General features: G+C 36.9%; 2 protein-coding genes across 2 annotated transcripts in view; one reads left to right on the plus strand and one right to left on the minus strand.

Moving 5' to 3' along the window:
• LOC135686064 (uncharacterized) overlaps positions 1–4,186 on the minus strand; it is a 7,164-nt gene extending 2,978 nt beyond the window's left edge. The window contains exons 1-3 of the mRNA XM_065202214.2: positions 3,975–4,186; positions 640–705; positions 163–276 (exon numbers count right to left, since the gene is read on the minus strand). Of these exons, the coding sequence (XP_065058286.1) occupies positions 163–276; positions 640–705; positions 3,975–4,097 (303 nt within the window). The 5' untranslated portion in view covers positions 4,098–4,186. The remainder of the gene's footprint in view (positions 1–162; positions 277–639; positions 706–3,974) is intronic.
• Positions 4,187–11,893: 7,707 nt separating this feature from the next.
• LOC135686186 (sacsin) overlaps positions 11,894–17,006 on the plus strand; it is a 50,657-nt gene continuing 45,544 nt past the window's right edge. Inside the window, exon 1 of the mRNA XM_089109042.1 lies at positions 11,894–12,019. The gene's annotated coding sequence lies outside the window, so the exon portion shown is untranslated. The remainder of the gene's footprint in view (positions 12,020–17,006) is intronic.

The raw sequence follows: 17,006 nt of genomic DNA on the forward strand, positions 1-17,006 counted from the left end.
ATGAGACAATATCAGGCAAGACAGGAAGAAGATGTGACTAACAAGAAGGGCAAGTAAAGATTAGATAGCTTATTGCTAGTGACAAAGAAGATAATAAAAGCAAAAGCCATAATACATACATAGCTGTGCAGAAAATGTAGCAAAAACATAAAAGGTAAGTACCTCTTCATCTACAGACCCAACCTCAGGACTTGCAGTGTCAAACTCATCAGTGTCATCTTCAAGCTCTTCAACACTTTCTTCCTCATCTACATCTTCTTCATCTACTTCTGTTACCTTCATTTACGCAAAAAAAAGAACATAATGTGTTAACCTAAGTCTGATTAAATATGCAGCAAAACATAATGATCTGAATTTAAATCAATTTCAAGATATGATGAACTAACTGTAAAAAGAACATGCTCAAGTTTTTGAAAAAATTGCAAAGTATTTTAACAATTTGATTTCATGTATTTCACTTCTGCACTGTTTTAGATTGTTGGATGGTTTCTAAACACAACCACTTTATATTGAGAAATGAACAGATTTTGAATGAATTACAATGCCATTAAACTTGTCAAATGTCCTTATTACAGCACTGTCAGTGGTTAAAATTTAAAAAGATAGTAAATGGAATTTGGATGAAAACTTAACACTCACTGTATGTTGTTCTTTCGTTTTTCCAATGGGAATTATATCCTTCCCTCTGTTTATTTCTTTTTGTAGCTAAAAAGTTTAAAAAGATCTGATTAAACAAAAATACAATGGCCACTGGGAAAGAAGGCAAAAGACTTTGTTTAAAAAACAAAAGGGAACGACAGAATCAACAAGATCAAGGAAGAAAATATATACCCAGTTGTGGGTAGAATAGGCCAATCAGAAAAACGTGAGCATTTAACTAGTTAAGTTACCCAATCAGTACCAGAGGCCAAAAGAAATAATACCATTGGAGTCCAAGGGTGAAAACAAACTCATTCTATCTACACAATAGCTGCTTTTTTCATGTAGATCAATTCCAAAACTGCTTGTTGAAAAAACAACTAGGCTCTGCCAATACACCTTTTAAACTTACTGCATCAAAGAGAACGGGGTCAAGATTTGGGGTGAAAGACCGTGCGTGTTGTGTTGTGATTCCTTGGGTTTATGCTTTGTGAAATACCAAAGTTTGGTTCATTTTCCTGAATTAGATCGAATCGTTGGCAGTTCATCAAGAAAGAACATTTTTTAAAAGCTACTGAAATATATCAGCGTTAGCAGTCAAAGTTTTCAAGTTACTTTGTCACTTTTGACATTTTTGTCACTTTTGAGCGATGGATTTGTCGTAGATTTGAAGTATGAAGAGTTTTTAAGATTTTCTGTGACTACATGAATTACAAGTAAAAGGTTCAGGGTTCCTTTTCTCCATTTCTTCAATTTGTAGTTGCCATTAGTGCAATTGATCACAGCACTGTTTCCATTTACCATACCTTCTTAGTAAACTTCTGTGCTAAATGGCAGCAAAAGGTAGGCAACAATGTCAGCTACTGAGGTTGAATCCTTCGATTAGCTTTTGAAAAAGCTTCTTGTTTAATGAACTGCCAAATGTTTGGATAAATTCAGGCAAACGAAACAAGCTTTTTCTCATTTGCAAAACACAAACCTAAGGAATCAGAACCCAACATGCGCGGTCTTTCACCCCAATGCTCCACCCAGTTCCATTTGATGCGGTTAGTTGAAAGAAAGTTGTATTATCTGAAACATGTCATCATTATGGCTATTGTCTTTGTCTACTATGCAGAACTGTCAACTCTCCCTGTTTTAATAGCTTGACAAATTTATCTATTTTGGCCTCAAGTTTAATTGTTCTCAGCTATGCATGTCGATAGATTCGATAGTTTGAGCATTTGAACAATAGTTGCTTGTTTGAGCAATGTATGCCCTTTCCTCCATAAATGGCATAATTCTCATTCAGTATACTGTTATAAAGGAATATACAACAGCTTGACAAATATTGGGGTGTGCCAGCCCCCCAGGCCCCACCCCCCGGCACTTCAAATGGCCTTGGGTAGTTTTGTTTCAGACAACAGAGCCCATTCCACCAAGAATGGGAATGCAAAAAGGGAAGTAAATTGAGGGGTTCTAGTTAGACTATTTTAGTTGTAATATTTTATCTTTCTTCATGACAAAATTTAGCACAGAACCCATATTGGGGCTGCAGAAAGGATCAATGGGCCCCAGGGCAGGAACAAGGATAAATCGCAAAGTGTGTCTAAGGCAGGCACTTCTAGTGGGTATGGGGGAATGTTTCCCCATAAATTTTTGATGGTAGACAATATTGCTCTGGTGGCCTTTTTCACCAAAATTTTTCTGGTGGCTATTACGTGTGTCAATTTTAATGTAATTCAAAGATAACTGATATATTAACGCTATTAGAATATCTGGTAATCAACCCCAACACCCATAAAAATAAAGTCTTAGCCATAAATATGCAATTCTTTAAATTATAAGATTATCAAAACAGACACATTGTTGCAAATAGATTCAAGTACCACAGTTTAAATTTGTGTGTTGCACTTGTGCTGAACGTCTCAGTGATGCAGTCACAATTTTTAGGTAACATTCAAAAAGCTCTTCAAATTTTTGGGTTCAAGCCCACAGGGTTGCCATCGTCAAAACGGCCAAATTCCTATATTCTGGTCATTTTTCAAAGCTGTTAACAGCTTTGAAACTTGCTGTTGAAATTTGATTTGGCCAAAAAAGCAAAAGTTGGTCAAATTTTGGTCGCATGCCAGAAAAATACAAAGAAATTGACAACTTTAGCACAGGCAATATTCAACATATTGTTACAATAATCTCAAAATGGCAAATAACAAAGTCATGAAACAAAGTAAAAGATAGCAGAAAATTGAAAGCAAGTGGGAGCTTTTGTAACAAACAAAGCCTTTTTGATTAAACTATTACTCCACAGAATCAGCAAAAATGTAGCTTTTTGTATATTTTGTTTGGCTGGCCGAAACTTGCCATCAGTCTATAAGTATTTGGCCGCCAACCATTCCAAGCATCTGGCAACAATGCAAGCCCACCAAGATGGGATAATCTTAAGAAAAATATTGTTGGCTCTTTGCATTCAAACAAGGTGATCCAAAAAAAATTGCTGCTGTTTATCCTGAATGTCAAAAATACCTTCTGTCCTAAAAGCAATAAATGAAGTGCAAAAAGCTTTCTGTCTCTCCAGAGTCAAAAACAGATAATGCTTAGTTGTCAAAAATTCTAAGGTCGTTCAAAGCAATTATTTTGATAATTGGCCATTTTGCAGATGCTAAGCCAAGAAAATTTCTTAAATAGATTCACTGATAAAGAACAATTGTTTTGATAATTTACCAGAAAATTATAAAGAAATACTAGCTCTGTTTGATATATATAACATAATGGGTTTAATACTGTTTCTGTTTCTGCTATTCTCCATTCTGGGTCGACATCATTGATTTTGTATCTCGCTATCTATGGATCTTTCTCAAAAATGGACTTCAGAATTGAAGTCTTCATCATTAAGTTAGTTTATACTGAAAAATCATAGTGTTTGAACCGTTCGGTCGCGAGTTACTTTGTTTTGAATATTTAGATATTCACTGCTGCAGTGAAAAAATTTTACTACAAATTTTCAGCAACAAATTCCATTGAAATATATATGCATAGGAATTGAGATAAAGCTTGAAAATGGGTTAATTCGCTATCTGACGGCCCAAACAACTTGAAATTTTCAGCACAGACTAATTTCAACATGGAGATTCCAATTCTATGATCCATTTTTGCCAAATGTTAAGATGAAAATTGACCGGGTCAGAGAATATTACATTACTTCACTGAGTTAATATTTATGGGCCCATATAGCTATTTGCCCCCGGGTCAGTAACCGACCCCCCTGACCCCCCCCCCCATTCCGCAACACTGGCCCATATTGAAAGGAATGAGAAAATTCATGCCCACACTGCCAGTGACACTGGTATGGTTGTTACCTTTTTGTAGTATTCATCCTCGTCCTTGCTCAGTTGCGCATCTTCATCTACCTTCTTGTCAACTTGAAACCAAATATCATCTACTAAGCTAGGTTTGGAATTGGGAAAGAAAACGTAAGCCATTCCTGCGTAATGTTATGAAGAATTCGTACGATTGCAGCTAGGACATCGCCGCCATTGGGGAACAACAGCAACAACCAAGCTACGACGGAGTGAAAACAGAGATGCAAATATTCCTGAGACGTGCCTGGGGGTTTGGTGAGGTTCAACTTTCATAAAATGAATCCATAAAGAGAACTTAAGTGTGAGTAAAGAATAAAGCTGTATTTTTAGTACTTTTTTATTGGTTTTCATGATTGATTAAAGAAAAAAAATGCAAAAAAGCATTGGTGATAAGGTGAAATATACCAACTTTCTTTAAATAAATAAAATGAAGTTTTTCACTTTTATGCATAATGTACAAATAAAGGTTTTGAAAGAAATTGTTCCCAATACCCAAATTCAGAAAACTGTGTTACCATCTATCAAAGCTAAGAAAAGACGGACCTTTTGAGGTTTGGTGCGCAGTGTTAATGGAAACAGACCTCTGAAGCATTGAGGAAAACAGAGAACACTCAAAAGTTCAAAAAGAGCCACAGGACAATAAAAGATTTAACATCAAGTTTTAATAATCAGAATGCACTAATTGCTAGAAAAAATGGTTTGGTCAAATCCTGAACTTTTTATGTAACATTAAGATCTTAACGTTATATTTCTGTTAAATTTTATCCTTCCATAGGTTTTGTATTTTAATATATTAAATTTGTTACTAAGAGTAGAGCGAGGCAGGTCCATGTCAGCATTTGCTGTCTCAAATTAAACTGTGCAATCAAATATAAAATGTAACTGTGTATACATGTATCAGACAGGCAATAGAATTCAAATTGTATTCAGAATATAACAATCAATGTAATAAGCATTTTGATTGGACGGAAAATAAAGAAAAATTTGAAACAGAAATACCAGTTGAAAATAATCCTCAATTCCAGCAAACATATACATTTAGGGTACAAAAGTATGGAAACAGTAGTCAAAAACGGTGGCTTGCAGTGGCCAAGGGCCTTAGCTGACAAACCTCCAAAACAAAATTACTAGGTGAAGGGGCCTTCAAGGCTAGAGACTTTGACAGGAAAATACTATGTATTTTCAATGGCTTTGGAAAAAAAATTTGAAATATTATTCTACTGTTTGTAAGTCTGTAATTCATGTAATTCTAAAAAACTCTCTGTGAAACTTCTAGCCAGTGTTTCAGAAAAATTCTGGAAAAAGCTTTGAAGGATTCATAAAAAGTTCCAATAAAATGTACATTTACAGGCCTCTCTGGGGAAAAAGCGATGCGGCTATAAAAATCCCTTGCCAGTTTGGCTGGGTGGGCTATTCAGCGCTTGCAGATCTGTTGTTAATTTTTTTATAATTGAGTATTTACAATGGCAAAAATGCATTATGCGAATAATGAAAAGTTGATAATAGCAGGTTGCTCATCGGACACCTTAGTAATTCTTGTGGCAAAATATTGATAAAAATGTGTTGCAAAATAAGAAAAACTGCAATGCGATGAGAATGAACAACAACAAATACACGGAATCAGTGAAGGCTAATATTTCTCCCTGGCATACAGGGCTTCATCATGGCAAAAGTAAACGGACTGAGAGTAAAATACATTACCTAGCCGATTCTTTAAACACTATTCACTTTTAACACTTTAAACATTTTGGTGTGTATTAGTACCTTTAAATTTTGTTTTACCACTGCTCAAAAGAAGACAAAAGAGGAACACAACTTTTTCAGTTTTGAAAATGAGTGAGATTTTTTAAAAGGAAGGGAAAATGGTTCAGAATGAATCCTTCCTGCCACATAACCAAAAGTAGGGTCCAGGGGCGTAGACCCAGAAACTTTTATTTTACCACCGACTCTTGTTCTTCGGAAAGGCCTTTTTTGAGCAGGGACTGCACAGAAGCGGGTGGGGGATTGAGAGGGCTTTGTTTTTTTATTCTATTCCGTTTTTATTGAGAAAAAACTTATAACAGTACATAACCATGAATAATTTAATCTGGTGCATGTGGGCTGCACAAATGATCGCAAAAGTGCACATCACTGTGGACCAGGAATGCAGAGGAAGGAATGCAGGCGTACAATCAAGCAGAGCATGTAGTTTAGCTGCAACCCCAAGTATCATTCTCGAGGAAAAGTTACTCCACTCTGACCGCTCTGATTGCAATCTGCTAAATTGAAACTTAAGGGATATTATGCTCCTCTTTTACATCTCCAATCAATTCACGATGTGTCATTAGTCACAAAAAAGCTAACCTGCTATTTGTGTAGGCTTGCCAATAAATGTAACATCGCCTGTACGGATTGGCTGTTATCCAGTAACCTAATTATCTAGTAGCTGTTATTGTGTTAACATGCCTTGTTAGGAAAGAAAGATTTTGCTAGGATTTGCAATAAAATAAAATAAAATTAAATAAACCGAGAAGTTTCTTGCAAAATGCATGAGAAATCTGCTTGGATGCATTTAAGCACGAGAAAGGACCAAAATGCGTGTGTCTCACACAAAATGCATGTGACTTGGTAGGTCTGTGATTATAGGGGTAGCACTCTGTTTGGTCATTTGATGATGTCAAGTTTAGTTCTTCACAAACTTCTTTTCAAAAGTTTCTTTGTGCAACTTACTTTTGCCAGATTTTAAGCATTAAATTGCCTTACAAAAGAATCTCTGGTGTGAAAGGGGACTTCTTGGAAATGGCGAGGCCCATAGTCTTGTTATTACAAATGCATTTTAAAAAAATCTCAGCCTACATAAAAATGTTGAATGTGGATGGAAAAAACAATTATTTATATTCAATTTTTTAGTTTGCTAACTGGTTTAAAAATACACCTAACTCTATTGTCAGTCTCCACAAGCTGTCCTTCTATTTCTCCAAACCCCTCTAGCTTTGCTAAAACCTCATTCAATAAATCTGTACACTGGTTTTTAGATCTCCTTTTCTTGTTAATAATGAGTTTGACTTTATCATCTTCACCAAGAAAATCTTTCATTTTATTTATTTTCCAAGAGAAATCTTGCTCACCAATATCTGTACTAAAGCTAAGCTCTTTCACCTTTTGTTTCTTATTTATCTCCTTCGCTCTTTTTGTTTTTGTTTTCTTTATCTCATATATATCTTTCTTGCTGAGCAATTTATAAATAGCATGCGGGCTTTGATGAGAAACTGGCTTTGCTAAGTACAGCTCCAGTTCTTTTTCGTTTGCCAGCTGCCTCGCATTGTAGAATGACATTAACCCAATGCTTTTTCCATGCTCATCAATGAGATGTATTTGTCCATCTCTGCTAATTGAATCGCTAGAAAGTTTTGCTGTATCACTGACGCAAAAATTCACTGACAATTTCCAATGCAAAAATGTATTACGTGCTACAGGCCTCCCGATAAAAAATCCCTTGGAGTCTTTCCTAACATCATTAGCAATCGACGGACATCTGCTCAAAATGTTTATTGGTCGTTGCTGAATTCGCAGAGTGGAATTCAACATCAGTTGACTTGAGATAGCATTCAGCCAGTGCCATCTTGTAAGCTTTGAAAACGATCTCTGCATCATAAATAGGGATTATTGTAGTACAACAGCCTGAACTTACTGACCGACTTCTACTAAACTTTTGTGTTGTTCAAGTGTGTTGTTGCCGTTGTGTTTTACTGCCATGTTATTTTTACCTCCATCTCATTATTGTAAACTGTACTGACTTGAGGTTTTACCACTGATTTTTTATCAGAGTCCTGCGCTCAGGCTACTGATTTTGTGATGATAAAAGTTCAGCATAAATGACACAAATAATAGCGACACAAACGAAACAGCAGAACTCCTTGAAACTTGACTCTCTAGAGTTGATGACTTGTTAACTTTGACGCTAATAGTGAGCACCAAATTCGATACAAAGTTAAAGATCGATCGATACAATATGATTTATCTACATACATACAATTTTCAATAAATTGCCCGGGACACTGAGAGAACCGAAAAGGTTTTCGAGCCCAATGACCTGATATACTTAGGTTACAATTGGTTTCAGGCAGACTTCTTTTTGAGGCTTTTAACAGGAATTTCATTAGGTTTAGGAAGAAATCGATCCATGTATATATGAATTTTGCTTTGCACTAAATGCTCAAATAAATAAGCAAGTTGCTCAATTAAATAAAAGGAAACTAAATTGGCCACTGCAAAATGTGAACATGAGAGGAGTCTCAGCAAGAAAACCAGTAGACTCTTATCCAAAGACAACCTAACTCGAGAGTGGGTTAAGATCGACTCAACGTAACTAACTTAGATCCTAAGTTAGAAGTCACCAAGTTAGAAATTAGAAGGTTGGTGACAAAGTGACAAACAACAGTACTGACCAAAACATCGAAAAACAACTTTATCAATTTTGTACAAACAAGACAGGCAAAATTAGTTTTGGAGAATAATTGCATTGAAGAAAATAGATATAATATTTACTTTAATGCCCAAAATTTGGAGGTAGCACGAAAAGGCGGAAGCATATATCATACTTAGGTATACTTCTGACGACCCGACACACGTTAAGAGTAAAAACGTCGGATAATCATGGCCTTAGGCTTGTATGGCTTTTTTACTTATTAGTAGAATGTAAAGAATTTTGAAGGCGATCAAATGTCAAAACCCATTAATGCCACGATTCTCTGTCTTGAGTCAAATTTATCAATAAAGTTTTCCAGATCTATTGAATGGCTATGTACAGTTGTGTATGTTTTTGTGGCACGACCATCCGGTGGAGTCGAGTTTCGCCACTGAACTGGCGAAAACCCGCTCTCCATCGCAGAGGCATTTGTTGGCAACCGAGCTTCTAGCCCTGACGAAAAAGGTTGATTGCTTGCCACAGCCTCAGCCTCTTCGACGGAGAGTGGCGAAAACGAGACTTGAAACACGTACAGGGGGGGGGGGGGGCGTAGCCCTTTTCAGCGAGATCTCGGGTGTGCCTTTTTGCATGTGAGAGACAATCAGATGCTTTGGAGAGATCCATAAGGACAGTTTCCAAAATTTTCTTACTATCTGCGCAATTTTGAGATTTTAAATATATCTTATAACATGTTGTGTTTCATAACTTTTACGAAAGCCACAAAGGAGGAGCAAAGATAGCAGATGGCAAATGAACGTATATTAGTTGATTGAAAAATAACCCTCTTAAAGATTTTTGAGGTAGCAGGCAAGATACTGACTGGTCTATAGTTTTTCTTGCTTGTCTATGGGTGTGCCTTTCTTATGTGTAGGTATGACATCTGCTTCTTTTAGGTTGGATTGGAATCTTTTTTATTCTTAACAATTATCGAATATATCTGTATGTTGCCCAGGGGAGTCACTCAAACTTTTATTTATGGGGAGGACCATCCGCAATTATCAAAATTCACACAAGATATACCACTAAGCAGTAATTTAGCCTGTTTCCTGTAATAATCAGTTTAAACATATCTTTTCTTTTAAATTCTTGTTTTTGATATTGTTTTGTGTTAGTTGGACCAATAAGTACCAAAAAGGTATATTGTTAAAGCAGGTACCAAAAATCACATCACCAACAAAATTCTTACCCATAATTATCGGATAGACCTCGTTGTATTGAAAAATATCAAGTTACCCCCTGGGGTATGTTGGCACTAAATTTCTGTTATTGCTTACTTTAGTATTTTTGCTCGTATTTGGTCTCGTCCAGTAGTTTTACCAGCATTTAATAAGGAAAAGATACCAGTTTTTATCATTTTTAAAGGTTCATCTGCTATATTTGTTGGGGTGTAGCTCCTATTTCTCTAATCATAGTTACTTTAAGACTGCAAAAATAAGGAACAAATCCAATGCTGTAGTGCACAGTTGATACTAACAAAAATGCAGCAAAAGAGCTATATGCACTGCGAGCGAAGCGAGCAAAAAATCTTTAAATTAGCTTGAAACATGTTTCAGAATGTTTTTTACAGTCGTTTACCTCGTTTTACAAATTTTTAGGCAAACTTTGTTGTGTTTCGTTAAAATTCAATTCTTAAATTGGAATTCCTTGCTTTAAGAGGACCCCTAGACCTCGAGGCTTTGGGACAGTTTGTCCCTCCTTGTCTCTCTCTCGGCATCCCTGGTCACATTTCACGCATCTCTTTCACAGTTGCCTGTTTGTAAATGTTGACCTCCTCTAATTCTGAACTGTGAACCTGAGTATAAATGTAAGTGAGGCGTTTTCTCACCAAAGATTTTGTTCATAATATATATTTTCCTGGGTTTTACAAACTCACTTGAAAGGGGCCCACCGAGAAATTTCCCGGTGTCCCGCCTAGCCACAACGCCCCTGGTAAGCAATACTGAAATGTTTTCTTTCTATGGATTTTATCTTCATTTCTGTGATTTGTATTCTCTTAAACATAGATGTCTTTGAAATTAACAGAGCTATTTATGTTTCAAATTAACCAGGAAAATCAAAGTAACTTTCTTCAAAAAGAGTTTATCAAAATAGTCAACTACATTGCTATAATACGAGACAATTGTCCGATCTTTGTGTCTCTCTGCCCTCTATTTCTACAAATTTCAAAAAAACTTTTTAACATTTGATGGGGGCAAGCTCTGGAACTTCTTGCCAATTGAACTTAAGAATACTCGAAACAAAAATCCTTTTAAAAAATATTGAAAATATACCTTCAACTCCTAACACCACAGAACTCCTAAGCAACTATGAATTGCTCAACATTTCTCAAATATATCCCTAACCATTAAAACTTATCAGCTTACTGCCTTTATATTTTTTTTCTATACCTTTTCCTACTGTTATATATAACTTCAAACTGAAATGGAAATCTTTTGTTTAAATACGTCATTAGGGCACATGACTCGATAGCTCTTCACGAGTTTTTTTCATGTTTCCTTCAGCATAACAAATCTAATGTGATTGTTGTACTTAATTTACTAAATTTTGAAATTGCTAATTTTTGTATTTTAACTTTGAATGTTTGGTATATTGTAATTAACATTTTTTCTTCCTGATAAAAGATTCTGAGTTTGAATTTATCTACGCCCGGTTATAAGTTGGGAGGGCTCGGGTTGCGATCGCAACCTAGCATCCCTGCCAGTCCGCCACTGGTTACCAGATACAAAATTTATATTGGTATTCTTGAAATAATTTCTAATTTTTTCCTTACATGTTTGACACAGTTGTTTCTTAGCCTCTTGTACTTGTTACAGATATCTGAACTGTTGTCTCACATTTATCAAATTTGGTTGTTTGTGAATTGCTCTAGGCATAAAAGAAGCTTTATTTGCTCTGACCACATTCTATTTTAGTGGGGCATGCTTATCCAAAGTGCTATCTCCAGGTTTTGGCCACCGAGAGGGAGAGGCCAGGCCCTAGGGCAACCAATGAGTGTAGGCCCTTGTATGAAATGACAACAAATAGAGATTCCATAATTACTGGCGCTAGATTGGACCCGGGCTTCAGAGAACTTGCTCCGGCAACTCCCCTCTATCGGCGGTCCTACTCTAGTTGTATGTACGCACGGTGTTTTGGTTTCCATAAATCTTCCGTATGCGTTATTCGGTTTCCAAGCGGACTTTCCAAGGGCGATTTGCCTCTTGCTTAACCATAAAACATCACTCAAAACCAGTATTTGAAAGTTGTTGTCTGGGGCTGAAGGATACGAAATATTGGAGTCTGAGTTCTATCTGGATTCGCCACAGAATTGATAGATTTTACTATGATATCAGATTCGGTGCTCGATATCACGAGAATCGACTTTGGGATTTTATTGGTTTCTAAGAAAACAAAAATGCAATCCATAGGGACCCCAGAAAAGGATTGCAACCAATGAGAACTTGAACGGGAACTGACCCGTCAATCATTGTGCGCTCCCATTATCTCCACCTTAAAACTCTGTGCGTGTCTCTATTGCCCTCTCCTGCCTTCACTGCAGTCTGCCAGAGGTTGTGGAAATCATGGATTGAAGTGAACATAGAAGATAGAACGTATCGTAAGTAGTTTTTTACTCAAGACCAGTATTTGAAAGTTGTTGTCTGGGGCTGAAGGATAGGATACGAAATATTGGAATCTGAGTTCGCCACAGAATTGATAGATTTTACTGTGATATCACATTCGGTGCTCGATATCACGAGAATCGACTTTGGGTTGTTATTGGTTGCGACTGACGATTTCATTTTAGAATGCAGTTTATGTCGCCTGATATTGATGATTCCAATATCTTAATTTTTAAGTTTCGATTTTCTTAAAACATTTTGCATCTTGGCCTAAAGTGGTTCTTGAATCATTCTTAGAATTTGGAAAGAATCGAAAATTTTGAAAAAAATTTAAGATCTTTGCTTTTTTATCATTATCAAAAAAACATTTTTGGAAATGAAACACACTAAATTTTCAAAAAGAATGCATTAGGCTGCGTTCACACTGCAGCGAAAAAGCGAAGCAAAGCGAAGCGAAGCAAAGCGAAGCGAACAGAAGCGAACGGAACAACATGCAGCGAGCTAAATATCGCGAATCAGACAGTTGTGCAGGGTGAAGTTTGATACCGGAATGGCTTATTTAAAACGAAAAAGAATGCTTTTATCTGAAAGTTTTTTCTTAAATATTCTTTTCTTTCCAAACGAAGACTATTCTGGGTTCTGATTTTTATTAAAAATAGATATTTGCTTTTATCTGGTGAATATCGTTATTTGGTGCCGCAGTTGAGGAATGACAAGGCTATTTCATATACAGAATGTATTTATCTATGTTTGACTCGTTATTTCAGTGTCGTTGGAAATAAACTTATATTGGTGGGGGGATGTCTATTGTTTTGCTTCCCATATAAAGTACAGTTGGCAATTATTGGGGGCCACCCTTTTCCCCAAATATGACGCCATCAGTGGCGTAGCGTCTATGTATGCTACGCTTGCGGCGCAAGCGTAAAAATTTATAGACAAATTCTAAAATTCTTGCAACACTTTCAATGCATAACAATTTCCGCAATAAACGGCTTCTCTTTCTTGTCATGAGCAGCATGCGGTGAACTCTAGCGCCAACAGGCCAATTGGCCCCAATTGGCTATTTTTCCAAGTAAACAGATCGCTAAAAATTATGAAATTCGAAAAATCTGAAAAACTGAAGCCCCTCCACATCACTTTTTTTGCCTGTCCAAAATAAGAGAAACATGTGATGCTCTAGTGCAGCTTCAGTGCAACCCGAGAGAAGCTTCTGAGAGAAGTGAGAATTTTCCGGACTGGAGCTTGCGGTCGGCCTGAGCGCAAGCCTTCCCAAATATTTGATAATCCACAACATTTTTCTACCTATAAGCTGCTTTTTGCGAATACTCTTTGCGTGATACATCATTTCAAATCCAATTATTTTCCTTTCTTTACTTTGTGACTGTTGAAAAGAGAAAAAGTTTCGTCAAAGTGGGGTCAGAGTCTATTTGTCATGATCCGCATTCCGTAATTCAAGTCAAAAGGCTTGCCAGTATAGTCAGAATTTACGGACCAGGGCCTGCGGTAGACCTGAGCGCAAGCCTTGCCAAATACATGATGATTTGCCGGGACTAACTTTCTGAAACTTTACACATGGAAGCATCTTCAATTCTAACAACTCTCACAGCTCACTATTTTCATCTTAGTTAACTATGAGAGTAAAAAATGAGCAGAAACTGTTGCTCCTGTTCGCTTAGGCTCTGTAGGTAGTGTGTTAACAATTTCGCAATGTGGAGAGCTCCTTCTTGCGGGAATCCCCAGCTTCGTTATAGCATGAAAAATTCTTACATTAGGTGGGCATTAGGTGATGCCTTTTCTTGAGGAATATGAATAAGAATAAAATCTTTTGCGAAGCAGTTTTAGCACTTGGAGTTATTCTGAAAAGTCTTGCTAAACAATTGAGCTTTTTTCAAAAACTTTCGCATGGGTGATAATTTTTCCCTTGGCCCCCCTTCACTTTCCAACCTCTGTCGGAGCCTCTGATGCTAAGAATAGACACCTTGATTGATTAGAATTAGAGTACAAATTATTTGTTACTTTCAAAATCAAAATTTATTATCACGATTATCATTAATTACCGCTTGTATTTTTTAGAAACTGAAATTACCATTACATTTATTCAACATAGCCGTATATTTTATGTTACCGCATGCCTAAGTTCTGCGCTCACGCTACGCCACTGGACGCCATGTACTTTAATACTGGTCTGGTTGAAGATCAGTATCGTCAGACTATTCCCGGTAACTAATCGGTTGTATGGCAACGATATAATCAACGTCCATTGCTGTTATTCCTTTCCGTTCGCAGCGATCTAATACATGAGAAGTAATCTTGTCGCACCGTGTCGCTATCGCTCTGTCTTGATGTGAACAGGCGTATTGTTTTCAGTACAAACTATCTGAACGCTAAATCGCTCATTCGCTTCGCTTCACTATTTCGCTCTCAGTGTGTACGCAGCCTTACTTTGTTCAAAATAGCATCATTTGTGTCGTCTTTTCAACAATACCAAACATTTGATAGGCGTACGGCAATTTTTGGACGTGAAATTCTTGAAAATCTTTCTGAAGCAATAAAAACATAATAAACCTGGATCAATTGCACAAGAATGTTTTGTAAAAATATAAGCGGAACCAAATTTGCAAACAAAAATTTAATCGCTATGAAATATTTACCGGAAAGAAACCTTTAGTTTCTGGGGAAATCGCTCGACAAGTTAGATGGAGCCATATAACATCAAAAAGTTTTTCTCGAGAGTGGTTTGATGGTAATGAAACCGAGACGTGGACTACAAAAGATATTATTGATGTTAGAAGCGAGATATTTTTGTCTGTTAGTCTGTTTCTGTTACGCTTTACAGCGTTTACGCTTTGCTACACGAAGGGACAAGAAACTCGACGCCTTGAAGAGGCATGAAAGCCGAGCAAGTTTTTGAAGCCCTGTTTCTTTAAAGACAGATAATATTGACTGTTCTACACAAATACCATATAAAGAGTTGCCTGATTAACAGATTCGAACACTAGGGGAAGAGGGTTTACCTTGGAGAAAAATTACGGGGATGTGCCTGAAAAAAATTACGATCCTATCCTGGATTAAAATTCAGAAAACATGATACCTGTCCTTGAATAAAATCGAGGAAACCAATGGTTTGCTTGATCTAAATTTGACTGATAACGCATTTTTAAATCGATGTGGAAAGTCAACTTCTCCATGAATTCTAAATTCGAGTGTTGCGGAGGAGAGATTGAAGAAATGCGGAAAAAGGAGATTAAGGACAATTGTGGTTTGTGAATAGTAAAATAGGAGAAGACTCGTGAGGGTGATTGTTCGGGAGAGGAAACCTATGCAGCGAAATTTACAATTCCAATATTTTAAATGTTGTTTAGAACCCTGTTTTAAACAGAGTTAATCATCCCTTTGTTGCTATCGTTTAACCTCGCTTTCACTTCATGTCACGTGCAGGCTATCCTAGAACATCCGGGACATTTGTACTACGAGGCTACGCATCCTCTACGGGACGAGTGCTACGCCCCCTCTCCAAGGTCTATGCATGCTGCAAACGGTTGTTTGCCGCTGCAGCAACGTTCAATCTTTTAAGTCCCTCCCACCCGCCTCTTTTTCTTTGTCAGCTTATTCTTCCAATCTGGCTATCATTTTTTTCCTGAAGACATTTTTTCGTCTTATGGGCAGGTGCGTCAGTCGGGAAAATGTTCCCAGTGGCGACACCGACCTTAGAAATCGGTCTTCTCCAGGCAGTACAAGGGCTGGTGCCAGGGCCGTAAATCTGCCATGTGAATTGGGAGGGTCAGCAGGGCGGATGAATATAAAGTATGCAGTGGGTCATGGCACCACAAGGGATTTATGGTATGTGTTATGGAAACAGTTGAGGGGCAAATTACTTTAAAAACAAAAGTGAATATTTTTGGATTTCTCAAGACTTTCTGCTCTATAGAAGGTATTTACAGATTTTCCTTAGTACATTGACTTGTGTGTATGATTGGATGGATAACATTTTTCAGAGACGGCCCCAAAAAATTGAACCTTGGGAGCTAAGAATCAAGTTTACTGTCGTAGGAGGACCCACCATGGTTGGGTCTGACGCGAAAGAAAATTTTTGAAATTTTACCTTCTAGAAAGGCTAAAAAAGCATCCCCCAGACTAAATTTAATAAAATACTAGAATCGCTCAGAATATAAAGTTCGGCGTTTCTCAGAAGAACACAGATTATTGTTTATTGGGTGAAATTTTGGAGGGGAAGAGTCATGCTTAAACCTTAGTGACAGACTTTGGGGAAATATGGGACGCTGTTGTATTGATTGGTAGAAATTTACTTTCTGAACAGAAATGTGCGTCTTCCTTATTTTGACTGATTTCAGTAGGCCATGTTTACACATATAAAATGAATACATTGTAATGATACAGAAAGTGATTTACTAAATAAAAGTAAATAATAGACAAATAATAGAAATGTACGTAAATAAGTTAGTAAATAGGTCAAATAAAATGACAGATCGCTCTCTTTTTATTTCATACTCTGTTTTAAAAAATAAAACGGTAGAAAACAGTAGAAAACGGTAAAAAACGGTAGAAAAAGGTAAGTTTTTATCTTGTAAAAATTTTAAAAACCACTCTGCTTACAAAAATAACCTTTGTGACTGAGGTTTGTTGCAATTGTTATGACCGGGCAGAACGGACAACAGAAACAGACGTGTCTCTAGTGCATATTCCGATTCTCTAATCTTCGAACAATCACGGTTTTCCAATTTATTGATAAACGTGACATGTCATCACATGACGAGCACAAGCAATACGTCATTAACTAGCATTGCCTAATGACACCATTAGAAAACTCATGATTCTACAGATGTGCCTTCGAACATGACATCACATGCACACATGCACACGTTACAAACCTTCCCCTCTCTCGATGAAGAGCAAGCCTAATGAGAAACATAATCACCATACCTTAAAGGGGGATTAACAACCTGACGTAATCTTGGGGGGCGT

The sequence above is a fragment of the Rhopilema esculentum genome, chromosome 6 (assembly GCF_057945365.1).
Source record: "Rhopilema esculentum isolate cy_ngs chromosome 6, ASM5794536v1, whole genome shotgun sequence".
Lineage (NCBI taxonomy): Eukaryota > Metazoa > Cnidaria > Scyphozoa > Rhizostomeae > Rhizostomatidae > Rhopilema > Rhopilema esculentum.